The sequence below is a fragment of the Pongo pygmaeus genome, chromosome 10 (genome assembly GCF_028885625.2).
Source record: "Pongo pygmaeus isolate AG05252 chromosome 10, NHGRI_mPonPyg2-v2.0_pri, whole genome shotgun sequence".
Lineage (NCBI taxonomy): Eukaryota > Metazoa > Chordata > Mammalia > Primates > Hominidae > Pongo > Pongo pygmaeus.
In genome coordinates this window covers 76,255,747-76,271,157 of record NC_072383.2, presented here as the reverse complement: position 1 = coordinate 76,271,157, position 15,411 = coordinate 76,255,747, and the positions used below count along the sequence as shown (strand labels likewise).

General features: G+C 33.2%; 1 protein-coding gene across 2 annotated transcripts in view; it reads right to left on the bottom strand.

The window, feature by feature from the left end:
• NAV3 (neuron navigator 3) overlaps positions 1–15,411 on the bottom strand; it is a 924,153-nt gene that overhangs the window by 10,891 nt on the left and 897,851 nt on the right. For both annotated transcript variants that reach the window (XM_054443382.2, XM_063646517.1), the window contains 7 exons: positions 13,774–13,869; positions 13,342–13,510; positions 11,911–12,146; positions 4,522–4,676; positions 3,247–3,318; positions 2,343–2,539; positions 1,295–1,413 (listed from right to left, as the gene is read on the bottom strand). In XM_054443382.2, the coding sequence (XP_054299357.1) occupies positions 1,295–1,413; positions 2,343–2,539; positions 3,247–3,318; positions 4,522–4,676; positions 11,911–12,146; positions 13,342–13,510; positions 13,774–13,869 (1,044 nt within the window). The remainder of the gene's footprint in view (positions 1–1,294; positions 1,414–2,342; positions 2,540–3,246; positions 3,319–4,521; positions 4,677–11,910; positions 12,147–13,341; positions 13,511–13,773; positions 13,870–15,411) is intronic.

Here is a 15,411-nt window from a genome sequence, read left to right as displayed (position 1 = left end):
ATGATAGTAAAAGGGAGTAAAAGAGGGAAAAATAAATGGACAATTTTTTTAGATAGTAAAATAAAGACAACACAGTATTGTAGATGATCGAGTGTGAAAAATATAAACTATATCTTAATTCTAGTAGTAGTTGTAAAAACCAGAAATAGAGATGTCTTGGCTGAGTTATTGAAAAGGAGATGAGATTCTTCCTCAATAAATTGGGTGATTATGTTACACAAATTTTAAAGAGTTTTATAATTCTAGAATTTCAAATCAAACTTAAGGAAATAGCAATACTTATGGAAAAATGACATGTATTTTGTTGGAGAAATAGGGATTTCTTTTAGTGATACATTTTCATTTTTTAGTTAGGAAAAAACAGAAGGGCCTTGGTTGCAGGGCCTCAAGATAGAAGGCACATGAGAGGAAGAGCAAAGATGCTGTGAAACCAATCTGTCATAGATCAAAAGACCAACTGACTCTCTTAGAATTTAGAGTACTCCCTCCAAAATAGTAAAGGATCCTGCAAGTGACATTAAAGGGCTTCCAACAATGAAGTATACTAAAAACAGGAAACTTACAAGCAAAAGCTACTTGTCAAAAATTATGTGAAAAAAAGGAAAAAACAATTTCAGCCTGAGCAACCTAGCAAGACCATGGCTCTAAAATAATAACAATAAAAATAACTGAGTGTGGTGGTGTGTGCCTATACTCCCACCTACTTGGAAAGCCTCATCACTGGAGCCCAAAAGTTCAAGGCTGCAGTGAGACATGGTTGTACCACTGTGCACTAGCCTGAGTGACAGAGTGAGACCCTGTCTCAAAAAAAAAAAAAAGAAGAAGAAACAAAGAAAGAGAGAGAAAGAGGGAAAGTGGGGAGGGGGAGAGGGAGGGAGGGAGGAAGGAAGGAAGAAAGGAAGGAAGGAAGCAAGGAGAAAGAAAAGAAGAAAAAGATAAAGGAAATTATGTGACAAGAATATAAATGGTCAAGTCTCATGTAAACATGGCTGTGTCATAAGATGTAGAACTGTGCAATTAATTAGCTATCTAATAAAAACAATCTGTAAACATCCATGACAACCATTTGGACTTAAATGTATAGTTGTTGAAATAACTGTGCCTTTTCTTTCTCTTACAAATTTGTTCTCAGAACAGGCAAAATATTACAAACTATTTGCTCTTGAAAACTTTATTGCTCTATTTATATAGTTCATGCCTTTAGTTTTCTGCATAAATACTGAGATTTTTTTTGCTTTTAAAATAATTTTTTTTGCTTTTTTTAAAAAATAGCAATGAAAATTGAATACTATACCTGAAGACCCTCTCTCACTGCCTCCAGAATATAAGGTACTAAAGAATAGTTCCAGAGATCCATGAACCATACTCTAGAACCTTCTACATCCATGGGGCAAGGAAGGAATAGTCGGGGACCTGAGAAGAAACAAATAACAAAATATTTTAAGAGTTATATTTAATAATCTAAACACATATCTAGACACCATTTTGGAATATAATATATTTCTTTCAAAATTCCTAGAAAATTGTATTATTGGCCAGCTTGATTATTATTAAAGCATGTTTACTGAAGACCCAATATCCTAGCCTCTTCTATCTTTTTACAATAAATATTAATCTAGGGCACAATATACTAGTTAGGAGAAATGATAAAAGTCATAATGCAGTTATCCTGTTTCATTTTACAAGCAACAAAGCTGTGCTGAAATGAATTGCCAAATATAAAACACGTCATTATTTGCAGAATTGGGACCTGGCATGAGTGTTCTGGTCCCAGTGTAGAATTCTTCTTCCTAATCTAAACTGTGTTGACAGTGAGTACATTTTTATGATGCATAACAATGTGAAAGAGACTTCTGTACATGCAATTAAAGAAGGAATAAAAATGTAAATATCTTTATGCAAACTAAAAGAGAAATAAACAGTTTTGTCTTCATGAAAAACACAAAACCCTTAAATTATCTACAAAGCATCGAAATTATCTCTAACTAAAATCTTTCCTCACAACTTTATTTGACATGAGCTATTTAGCCAAATTTGTTTTTAGCATAAAAAGTATCCCAAATCGATACTATTCATTTCCAGTGATTATCTGATTTTTAGATATTTGTCCATATTGAACTTATCTGATCTTGGTAATATTTTAGTAAAACATAACTGTCAGACAAAATGGATTTAATTGGAGATACAAAGAAGAACGCAAACTTTCAGAAGGGAAAAAAATAAATCTTTGGAAGCTTGAATTAGCATTAGCTTTGCTTGTTATTTTCTACCATCCAATCTGGCCATCTTTACCAAGCACTGTTAGTTCCTGGAAAATGGCATATTATAATTTTGGAACTCACCAATGGTAACGTCAGAAGAACTGTGTGTTTCCAAAAAACTGTTGAGATGATGCCACATCTTAGGAATCCAATCTATAATTTTGACTAGGTCATTATTGCGAATGTTCCTTTCAATTTCTATCTCTATGAGTTTTCTTCGAAGATACCTGCCTAAAAAGCCTTTCACTGGTTCTGTATGATTTGCACATAATACCCACCTACAAAAAGAAAAAAAATTAGACATTTTTATATAAATTAAATTTTACATTCACAGTGATTCTTTATCATTATTATTTATTTTATTTATTTATTCATTATTACTTTCTATTGGAAAGTAATAATGGGAACATTATTACTTTCTATTGGAAAGTAATAATGTTCCCATTTCAATTGGTGGCCACCTTTTAATGATCAAAGGTGTTAGGAGGTCTACTAGGATGAGAGCTATAATGTAGCTAACTCTACTTTTTGAGCTAAAAAGAAGCTCATATGCGTCAGAAGTGAGTGGGAGTCTAAATGCTGATCACTCTTCTGTAGGAGAATCACAAATCCTGAAATAGCAACTCACTTCACATTTCTCACACTTAGAAGGAATATGCTCTACTTTAACCAGGGACATAGTGAACAGAAAAAAACATTTACTTCACTTTTCTTTTTTATTTCCTTTTTTTTTTTTTTTTTTTTTTTTGTTTAAAGAAACACATCTGATTACAGGTTGAAGATCACGAAACGTTCGCTTGAGAAAGAATGGCAGAAGTGAGAATTATTTTCACACCACAGGTCATCTCTGGCAAGATTTGTCAAAGTACAAATGGAAAAACAACCCACAAAAACAAACAGAAACAATGCCAACCCCCTCCACTGCCCCCCCAACACAAAACAAAAAAAAAAAACAAAAAAACCTTCAACTTCAACTTAACTTTACCTGAAATTGTGATGCAGCTCTAGATTTGGTGATGAAGAAACTCCCTGATTCATTGTTCCAATAATATATGGACTAGAAAAAAATAAATAGAAAATTTTAATTTACTGGAGGTAAAAGTGATTAATTCATTAAAATTATCTTGGAAAACTACTAGGATAGATATGGATTATTCCATTTCAATATTTGTCTTTTAAAGGGTAATCCTGTAATGGAAAATGACAAAGATCACTGGACTAGAAATTGATACTTGAGTTTCTAATTCCAGTTCTGGAATCAAGGCAAGGCATTTTCTCTCTCTGAGCCTGAGCTTATTTGTAATTTACATTATTTGAGTAAAGAGTTTAGTTAGTATAATCATAGGGGTTTTGTCCCACTCTAACATCTTATAATGCTTATGATAAAATTTATTAATTTTTACTATTTTAATATTTCATAGTTATGTTAAAGATTATTAATATTGTGAGAAAATTTGTATTCTTTCAATCTTTATTTTATGTTGATCGTTCATAACTTCCAAAAATCTCTAGCAGAGATATTTGGAATATTTGGCACTATTAAAACTAATTATTTTATGTTGATATTCTTATATGTCCTTTCTTTAGAGGCCATGCCACAATGAATCTTTAGTAGGTTTTAAAATTTTTGAATACCTTACTTTAACCTTTCCTGTTACTGTAAATAGTTAAAAATCATACTCATTAATAGAGGGAGCTACATCTGAATGTATTAAGTTTATCTGTATAGAAAGGTTGAATTTAAACTTTAATATGAACTGAGAATGAAACCAGAGCTCTAAAGGCTCCAGTTAGTTTTTAATTTCCCTGATTAAAACTATTCCATCATTGATGTTGGTTTCACAAATGTTCATCATATCTGCAGAAGCTAACATTATCAAGTAAGTAATGTTTCCATAAGAGTGCCTGGGAAATGATTGTTGAATGAATACATAGATATTCTAAGGAATGCATATGGAGTCTTTACAACTATGGTATAATATTAAAGAGAGTTTCTCAAATTAATGGCAGCCATTGTAAGTCTAAAAATAATAACTACTGAGGTAGTTCATATGTTAATTAGCTGGAGTTAATCATTCTACAGTGTACATTTACTTCAAAACATCATGGTGTACACAATCAATATGTATAGTTTTATTTGTCAATTTAAAAAATAAAAATTAAATACTAAAGAAATTTAAAAAATGCATACAGGCACAAGAAGGCAAATTTGATGATAATTATTTCATATTTCATTATTAAAAATATTTGATAAGCATACCATTTGTTGTATTTACAATTGAGAAAACCATTGAAGATATCACTCAGAGAGCCCACATGATGAAGATTATCAAGAATTATTACAACTGGGAGCTCCACTCCATTATTATCAGCACTGCACTGTTCAGCCAGGTTAGCTAGATATTGTTGCAATTCCTTTTAAAAAATGAAGAAACAGATACATCAATGATAAATTTATACTAAGAGCAAGCAGTTAATATTTTAGGCATAGCACGCTTTGTCCTCTATTCAGTTTCTTTCATTAAAGTCATAGATTATTCAAGTGATGTAAAATCTTTTCCTACAAATCAAAAACCATATATTGCGACAGAATAATTTTTTTAAATGAAAGTGAGAAAAAGGAAAGCAATGGAAGATCCAGTACCAAACACCTGCAGCAAATATAAAAGTATAAACATGACGGCATATTTCTAAGTGGTTTTCTCCCTGAAAGAAAAGCCAAAATGAGTTCTAGATATGAACTCTTATGATAAACCACATATATTGAGATTTTATTCTGAGTTTTGGTATTCAATGATAAAAGTAAATTTTAGCAACCTTAATATTTCAAGTATGAACAAAATTCAAAATGGCATTTCTCAGGTTCCACTAATATTTTTAATGTGTTAATTCTAATTCATGTAGATGGGGTATATCTAAAAGTACAGCCATAGGACCTTGATAAAAGTATGCTTATTATTTATTTAAAATCTGCATGCAATTGCTGTAATTTTAAACAAAGACAAAATTTAGCATCTCTTGAGTTTATTGGTTCTTTTACAGGTATTATTCCTGTCTAATAGCTTTTAATCTAAATATGACAACCAGTTTGCTGATTGACTGCTCTCACAGATGGGTAGGCCAGGAACATAATTAGGTTTCTTAAAATTATCCTCATCAGTAAGAACATTTCCATAATATTTGCATATTTACAATGACATTTTCAATTTGCAAATCGTGCTCAGGGTTATAAAACAATTCCATGATTCTGGTTTCTGGCAGCCAGGTAAATACCTGAATTGCTCACTCTAGATGCAACCTCTCTCTGTCTGTAACTGCTGAAATAAAAGTAGCAGATAAAACAATGGGCCAGGATTTTGAGGCATTTAGTAATTTTTATTTATGTTCAAATATAAAAATGTATTAAGGAAATAAAGTACTATTTGTTTTCTATTGAGCTAATCACATAAAATAAGTCTTGCCTAAGTCAGAGAATGCACAAAGATATGTTTAAAACTGTTGAATATTCTGGAGAATTCTATTTACTTTAAAAGAAAAAATAAAATTTATGTCACTAATTTAGCTACATTAAGTCATTCATTCGTTTATAAAATATTCACTGTCTATCTACTGTGTTCACAGCCTTAGACCGAGCCCTGGGTATACAAAAATAGTGAAGTCTGATTCCTGCTATCAATGGAGTTTAAGTAGGTTTAACATTTATTATGAACTGCATCAAATACTTTTACGGACACGAGGTCTAAAAAGGGTAATCAGGCTGTTTTCCCCTGTAAGCTTTAAGAGTTGTCACATTAGGGACTGGAATTTAAATGTTACAAATGATTTCAATATAATATCATAAATATATTATGAGATATGAGAAGTCAAGGGAAGAGATTTAGCCTAGCTGCTGGGTGTCAAGAATGGTTTTCTGGAGGAGGTAACACTGGAGCCTGAGTGGGGTGGTAGGCACACATGTAAATAATGATGAATTTACAAAATGCAAGGTAAAACATTCCATGAGAGAGGATAAAGGAGTCATGTGGCCTATAGGAGGGAAAGAGATTAATTCCAACTGGAGCATCCTGCTGGCACCAGGGATTTAGAGATAAAACATAATTTCTGTCTTTCAGAAACTTAGAGTTGATAAGCAGAGAAGCAGGTCAGCAAGTGATTCACAATACAGTGAAATGTACAAAACATTATAGGGAGACATAAGAGAGGCATCTAATCCAGACTTAAGGTTCATAGAAAAACAGAGTACAGTGGTTAAAAGGGAAAATAAAGCAAAAAATAATAATAATAATAAAAAGGATTGAAATCTAAAGAATAAAAAGTAAAACCTGAAAAGTTTAAGTATATGATGTGTTTTGGGAAATAAGTGTTCTGTTGTTATAGAAAAATATAGTACATTCTACTGGTGGTGGCAATAAAAAAGAAAAAAAGACTTTGAATCCATGCAGAAGAAGTTGCATTTTATTATACAAACAAGTATGGAACATTGATATGTTTGTTTGCTTCTTTGTTTTCAGTAGAGGAAAGCAATTTATTTATCCAAGGAAACAGAAATGTGAAAGATAGAAGAATTAATTAGAAAAGGAAATAGCATTTAAGAAGCTTATTACCTTCCTGGAATAGAAGGTCAGGCATATACATATATAACTGTAATTCACAGTCAAAATAATACATTACTTCAAAAAAGTATAGATCAAAGACTTTGTTTATAGTATGTAAAGATTGCTTGTAGCATCTGGAAAAGGTGTGGTGGTGGCAGTATTATCTGCTATTATTCCCTTATTTTTAAGATTGGGTAATATCTTGATGCTTAAACACAACAGAAGAGCTTTCCAAATAGAGAAGAATAACGAGTCAGAAACATGAAAATATGATATACATGTAGGAAAAAAGCTAAGAATACGTGTTTTGTGAAAGGAAATGGTGCTAATGAAATTGTAAAGGAAACTGCAACCTTAAATGATTAGTAAGATCACTGGACATTTCCTTTTGGCAGTGAAGAAACATTCTCCTGGTGACCTGAGTAAGTAGTCACAATGGCGATTTAACATGTGGTGAGCATATTGAAAGGAAGAAGCAAGACCAGCCAAGAGAATGTTGAAATTATTGAAGCCTAGAGATACTAAGGGACTGAACAAGGAACAATGTGATGTTTTTGATCTAGTACAGAAATCTATAAGAAAATATTGAAAAAATTTTAATCTGATCAGATTTTAATTATGAAAAGATATTCTATGTTCCATGAGGTGAATGAATACATACACATATATATATACACATTCCCAAAATAATAGAATAAAGCATACCAATATGTTAATAATAACCATTTCTGCTTGGTACAATTACGCTCAATTATATTTATTTTTGTCTACCACGAAATGGGTTTTGTAGAACCACCACAGGTTTTCGTATTCAGGTACTCAGTTAATGTTGGCCAAAGAAAAAGTTGAATTAATAAACTTCCATGTGCCAAAAAAAAAAAAAGAGAGAAGGGAAATTTAAAGGAAATCATGTATCGAGCAGTTAAAAAATAATTGTAGAAATCCAAGAAACAACAGAGGAGGATGCTAATCTGGGGTGGAGGGTGGTTTTGTTGGAAAGCAATGGAAGAGGATAAACTTATAATATGTGTTTGGGGCTGAAATTGTCAATTCTCAACATGTATATTTAGTAGGTGAATACAAACATATGTGTAGGATGATAGAAAGCTTACAAATTTGGGAGAATGGGCATGGCTGATAGTGTTTAATTGAAGTCAACCACACAAGTCAACCCAAGTTGAAGCCACGAGAGTCATCCAAAGGAGAATAAAATGAGAGAGAACAGAATAGTTCATTATAAAGGAAAACAGTTTCATTTACTGGGAAGTGAAGGAAGAGCAGAGAGAAAAAAAAACTGAAAAGCAATTTACCAGGGAGCAGGAAACAAGGAGAAAATGATAACATGAACGTCAGAAAGAGAGAGAGTGGGGAGGCACAAAGGAATTGAATTTCATAATTAGCAGGTCACTGGGTCATTTTTGGACAATCAGAGCCTTTAGATTCTAATTGTAATGTGGCTTTCTTTCATCTTGAGAGGGTAGTGGATCCCTTGGGAATCTGATGGTAGGTATGAACCAATGGATGTAGAAACAGGCAAACACAAATATACTTTTTTCATATAACTTAGGAGTTTTTCACAGATTCCCTTGAAATAACTTCATGATACCCAGTCTAGCTTGATGAAAATAAAATCTTAGATTGAGGCACTGATGCACTGGCATTAAAAGTCTTTTTTCCAGATCTAGTCAGGTAGAAGGAAACAGGCATATCTACCAGATGGGAGTTGGCAATGAGATGAATCCCATACTCTGAAACTACAGGTGGAACACCACAGTTAAATAAAAGCAGTAGATCACTGCTTTCTCAGATGCTGACTCCAGACACACTAAAAAGGAATCTATCAAGTCCAGTTTTCTGATCTCTTCCAACCTAACATTCCAAACGGCTTCAGCTGGCCACGTATTCTCTACTAAATCCATCTCTAGCCTTCTGGGCCTACTATATCAAATGTCACAAAGTGTAATTGTTTATGTGTACTGCTCTCAATCAAAATATTCCAGCTGGCAGCTTGAGGGAGGGCTTGAAGTGTGGGAAGAGGAACAGAATGTAAAGTGCAGAGGTACCAAAAACATGAAAAGATGTTTTTCATTTGATGATTTGTGGTTCGAGTTTCTTCTTTTTTTCTGAATCAGTAAGTGCTTTTTGGATTTGTCTCTTCAGTGCTATCTATGGCACAGCATAAAGTGCGTCAGCATTTACACAGCTCCAGGTTTTCAGGAACAGGATTTATTATTCCATGCCTCATTAGCATTTTACTTCAGTAAATCTATGCTGTTGATATCTCTAACACAATCTCAACTTGTCATCCCCTCTTTTTTAATATTTATCCTCACTTACCCTCACCCCCAACTCCCAGGAAAATGGGGTATTCTCTGTCAATTTGGCAAAAATTGTCCAAATTTTCTGGCAGTGAGTTTGTATTCAGCATTACTGATAGCTTGTTCATATCTTAAAACCATAAGGAATAACATAAAAAATAAATATTTTTTAGTTATACTTTGTGCTTTCTTGGGAATGAATGCTATTGTGATTTGTTCAAGAGTTTCTTTCTGGGCTGGGCACAGCAGCTCATGCCTGTAATCCCAGCATTTTGGGAGGCCGAGGCAGGTGGATCACGAGGTCAGGGGATTGAGACCATCCTGCTAACACGGTGAAACCCCCTCTATACTAAAAATAAAAATTAAAAAAATTAGCCGGGTGTGGTGGTGGGCACCTGTAGTCTCAGCTACTCGGGAGGCTGAGGCAGAAGAATTGCTTGAACCCGGGAGGCAGAGGTTGCAGTGAGCCGAGATCGTGCCACTGCACTCCAGCTTGGGCAACAGAGCAGGACTCTGTCTCAAAAAAATAAATAAATAAAAATAAAATAAAATAAAATAATAAAACTAAAAAAATAAAAAGTTTCTTCCTATGACTGTTTCCTAGCATCATTAGCTCTGCCAATGCTTGGCAATGCTTTTCCCCTGCCCATTATTTTGCAATGAAGTACTGAACTGGCCTAATAATGGCACAAATAGCCTGTCCTCTGAAAAAGCAAAAAATAAGAGTGTTGGAAATATTTCATAAAGAAGTTAATAGGACACTAACATGTTTTTAACAGAACATCTCTAAGTAATAAACTTTTTTTCCTAAGCTGAAATATATACATATAGATAGACAGATAGATAGATAGATAGATAGATAGATAGATAGATAGGCATATTTTTTAGGGAAAGCTATGTTTTAAAATTAATGGGAATTACATATTTTGTTTTAGCATGTCAACTACATTCTAATGAAGCTTCATCTATTTAATTCAAAACTTGATTTTAAGTGATCTTCAACTTTATCAAAATGTCATGGTCTCCTCCAATAAATCTATTTTGCTCTTATTTTCTAAACACTTTTTTGTTTCGTAAAAGAAGTACCTTCTAAAGAGTTTTTTCATACCAATATTGAGGAAGAAACAAACACTGAGGATAACTAAGAGGCCTTTCAAACCTTTCATATTTTTTGGCTGAAAATATTTAAAACTGTGCTAAAAGGGTTTTATACAAAGATATGAGGAGACAGAATTCACAGGAAGCATTAAACATGTCAGCTGAAGCAAACAGACAATTGTGTTCTTCCTACTTTTGCTCAGAGAAGAGTCAAATATTCTACCTTAGGTTCTATGTCTTTCTTGAGATGGTGGTTGAACCACAATTTGAATACGTCTCAGTTCCAAGGAAATACTCAGAATTTATGTATTGCATTTATTTAACTTTAAGAGATCCCATTATGTTTTACGTATGTCGTTGTTCTTGAAGGATACATATAAACAGTTTTGAACAAAGATGTGTGTGTGGTTGTGCGTGTATGTGCGTGCGCACTGTGCATATGTGTGTGTGTGTTTGTGAGAGAAATCTTCACTGGGAGCCAAGGGCTATAATTAAAATTTGCAAGCAACTCTTATATTTTGCTTGCTACTTGTGCTGTTCTCTCTCTCTCACACACACACAGACACACACAGGCACACACATACTCATTTATTTAGTCTTTAGAATAGCCCTACTATTTTCCTCATTTTACAGGTGAGAAAATTAATACTTTTTGTTCATTAAGCTATATGCCTGGCTTATTTCAAGAATCTAATGGGTTTGGCCTGCTCTTGGGAGTCACGTTTATTTCTGAAAATTTGCAGACTTAAGGTTTCTGAGAAACTGGGACAGTTTAGATCATTGAATCAGGTTATCCTTGAAAGAGTAATATGACCTAGTATAATTGGGGTTCCCTCAAGGTATTGCTTATAATAGTTGCAGTTTCCAAAGAGAAACTTTTAGGTTTCATTGATTCAGACTTTAATAAATAATTACAGGTAAAAATAAGTTAGTGTTAAAAATATGTTAGCCATCAACTATTTCCTTTTTAGGATTTTTTATTTTACTCAGAAAATAAGAAAGTACTGGTTACGCTGTATAGGCCCTCATGCCTTTTCAATATCTGAGTGTTCAGGCTGATTACTATGGCATATTAGACCTTAGATGGTGGTGAAATTGAATGTTGTTAAGTTTCCTAGGGTTCCTAAACAAAAATTTTAAGGAGATGTGACATAAGCAAATTGCTGTTCCCAGAATTTCTGCTTGGAATGTTCTAATTATTGCCAAATCTCCATTGCTCCAAAATCCATGTTATTTCCTACTTATCTATTAAGATCCAACAAACTATTACCCCTTTATAAAGCTCTGATTCCTCCAAGAAAAGTTATTCTTCCTTGTTGCTCATGCACAGACCTCTTTCTACTGTAACACTTTCTAGGTGGATGTCTAAGAGAAACTATGCCATTGGGGACCTGTCATATTATTCTGTATATTCCCAGTACCTTGGGGAGTACCTGATAACTGAATGTTACTGAAAATAGTAGTCTTGTTCAAATTCATGAAACAGAGTTTGGTCACTCACCAGTTATAATTCTAGTAAAAAAAAGATGGATATTCTTTTCCATGTACAACATGGAAGTCTCACAAAATCTTATAATTTGATTGCTTAAAACACTTATGGATAAATTGCAGCTGTTCTCTTAGAATTCTGTAACATACCTTACTTGACTTGTGGTCCACATTAAAAGTGGCAATTGCATCCTCTGTTTTTTTCCTCCCAGATTTGGTTATTACATATTCAGCAAGTTTGTTTGCCAAATAGGTCTTTCCAGTACCACTCGGTCCTGAGAGTATAATTCTGTGATGCTCCATCAACAAGTTAAAGTACCTTTGGGTAATTGGTTTAGGAATCAGCGTATCAAAAACAAAACTGTCCAAACTATTTTCTTCTACCCCTGAAAGGAGAAACAAAAGAAATAGCATGATTTATTGATCTACATAAGCTAGAATTTAAAATATCATGCTAAACAGCAACAGCATTGTTAGTCATAGGAATAGAGTCCTTGCAAAATAATTTCCTAGATATTTCTGTCCCACAATTATGTGTTGCCATTTCAAGGAAGAAAACATATCAGTAATATGGCGGAGTGAACATCTAAACAAAAGCAAGCTGTTTCTTTTTCTTCAGGCTTCACCCCACTGTCTACTTCTTGTTTTCACTTATGTTTCCAGAGAGAAATGGAAGCATTATAAATGCTATCATAACATCTTTTATTGAAGATGATTATCTTTGTTAAGAATAAATGTGAAGATTATAAGAATAAATGTGAAGAATAAATGTGAAGATTATACACACACACACCCACATATATATATGGGTGTGTGTGTGTTCTTTCTTTTACTTTCTCTTCTCCCCATCTCCTTATTCTCTTCTATCTCTCATTATGCATCCTAGTTGTACAACCACTCAAGCTTTTGAAGAATACAAATTGTTATGTTTGGCAAGGAATTAAGAAAGGAGCAACGGTATCTCCTTTCTCAATTACCTTTATCCTAAAATCAAATATTGACAAATTCCTCTATTAATTCACAGTTTATATAGATGTATCCTGATTCTTTAACATAAATAAACAAGGAATTATGAAGACAAAGATGCTGCAGATATTATATTAGCCTATAATTAATCACATCATCTAAAGCAAAGAAAATTCTCAGAACTTTCCATCCTTGATTCTTAACTTCTATTCCCTATTCCTGGGGGGTATTTATTAGACATACACATTTTAAAATCAAAGATATATCAATGAATATGTAACTTTGGAATACACACTAAATGTTTTGAATCCTCCTGTAATGAAAGGTGATAATGAAGAAAATCCAGAAATTTGAAATTCCTAAATCACATTCCTTTTTGTGAGTCTTGAATCTTCAAATCCCAGAACCCAAAGAATTAAATTTCCTTATATTCTAGTGTTTTTAGTAGGATTGTAGTATTTAATAGTTTTGGTATGAAATGAGTCATATTGATTTTTAAAATACTACAGAGTTTTCAAATAGAAAAATTTTAAGGGAAACTGGCCAAAAAGGGGCAGGGGGCAGAATAAAATGTTGCTAAAAATTATATTTCTGCCTTGCTTTTTTCATTTTTACCTTTGAGATTCACAGTGATGATGTTATTATCTCCAACAAGGTATCCACAAGGCAGCAATTCAGGCACTTCTAGGTTATGGGATCTAATTAAGTCTCCTATACAGTAGCTAGCAATGCAGTCAGAGCTCAGACCAAGGCTAGTGGATGTATCAATTCGGAATACATATTCCTACAATGGTACACACAAAAAATAAAGTCAAAACAGGTTCAACTCATCTATGACAAATACATAACTCACAGGGATATAGAGCTAGTTGTCAAGAATATTAGAAATGGGTAATATAAGAACTGTTAATATCAAATAGCACAAACAGAAAGCTTTCCTTATTTGAGGAGAGGAAAAGAAGATGTGTCTCTGCTATTGAAGTTAAGGAAAACAATTAAAGAGAAACATATTTGAAAAGTACTATTAGGGTGTCTTGCACAACATACCTTAAAGAGACGTCTTATTACACTATCTAAGACATCCCACTTGGTTTTTCCACTAACACCAATGGATCCTATCAAATATGCCTGAGACTTTTGATCCTAAATAAGAACAAAATAAAGTAAGATAAAATCCAACCGTGTATCTTTTTTATTACTATGTTTTCTACTAAAATTAGTTAATGCAGTTGTTGTTAAGACTAAACTATTTATTAAACCTGTGGCTTCTATAGTAACAGACACACATGGTGGATTATATAAAATAAAACATATTTCATCCAACTAACCAAGCAAACAAATAAAGTAACAGCAATAGCAACAGCAACAAGAAAGAAAGAGATGAGATAAAGCAGCATGTCAAGGAAAACTGATTCATGACCTGTTCCGTAGAAGGCAAAGATGAAGGAATCTGAAAGAATACTCTTGCATTATAATGCAGTGGATACCTTCTTAAAGAGAAGCAGCTTGGTAGGAGGGAAGTGGTGAGAGAGACTGAACAGAACCATATTATATGAATTCTAGAACTTTATCTTACTATTTTGTGATCTTATCTTTGATAAGTCCAAAACTCAGTTGTTTTATTAATTTTAATCTAGAATCCAATCTCGCTTTAAAATGTGTTATCTATGATAATATAAGGCATTTCCATACCTACAAAACAGGTTCCATTTTGAATTTATCAGAAATTCTATGTTTAAAAGACCTTGCCAGAGAAACCTACAGGATTCGTTTCATCAAGCAAGTAATTATTTTATAATAAACATAATGGTTCCAAATCTATCTTTTTGTAGGATGGGATTTTGAGAAATTTCTACATATATTAGAAAGGTAAATAATTCAAAATTTGTGGTCTAGCTAGAGCCTCTATTATGATGACCAGAAATGGTTAATGAAATAGTGATTATGATTCCAGTAGATATAATTAGATAGTTGACATATTATAATCCTGGTTCTAGTCACCAAGTATGTTATCATTAAGGGGTGGTAGAATAATCACTGAGTCATGGGTTAGAAGATATGGATTCTATAACACATAATATCTACCACCTAATTAAGAAATGTGACCTTAGGTAAATCACTTAGCTGGCTCAGACCCTCAATCTCTTAATCTGTAATATTTAGCACCATAAGGGTAAATGGTTATCACCATTATTCAGGTATAATCTGAGTTAGAATCCAATACTTTTGCAGAATAAGTTGAGAAATCCACAGCTGACAATTGTGATTTTTGTTACTATTGTTATGAAATGATATTTGTGTCTCCTCAAAATTCATACATGGAAGCCCTAACTTCCAAATTGATGGTATTAGGAGATGAGGTCTTTGGGAGGTAATTAGGATTAAATGAGATCATAATGGTGGGACTTTCATGATGGGATTACTGGGTAAAGTAAATAATTCAGGATTTGTAGTCTTTCTCTCTTCCTACCTACAGACACTGAGGTAAGACTGTGTGAGGACACAGCATGAATTCCACCACCTGCAACGCAAAAAGAGAGCCCTCACCAGGAACCAAATCAGCTAGCACCTTGATCTTGGACTCGCTAGCCTCCAGAACTGTGAGAAAATAAATTTCTGTTGTTTAGGCCACCTAGTCTGTTATTTTATTATGGAAGTCCAGGTAGAATAAGACAAGTACTTTCA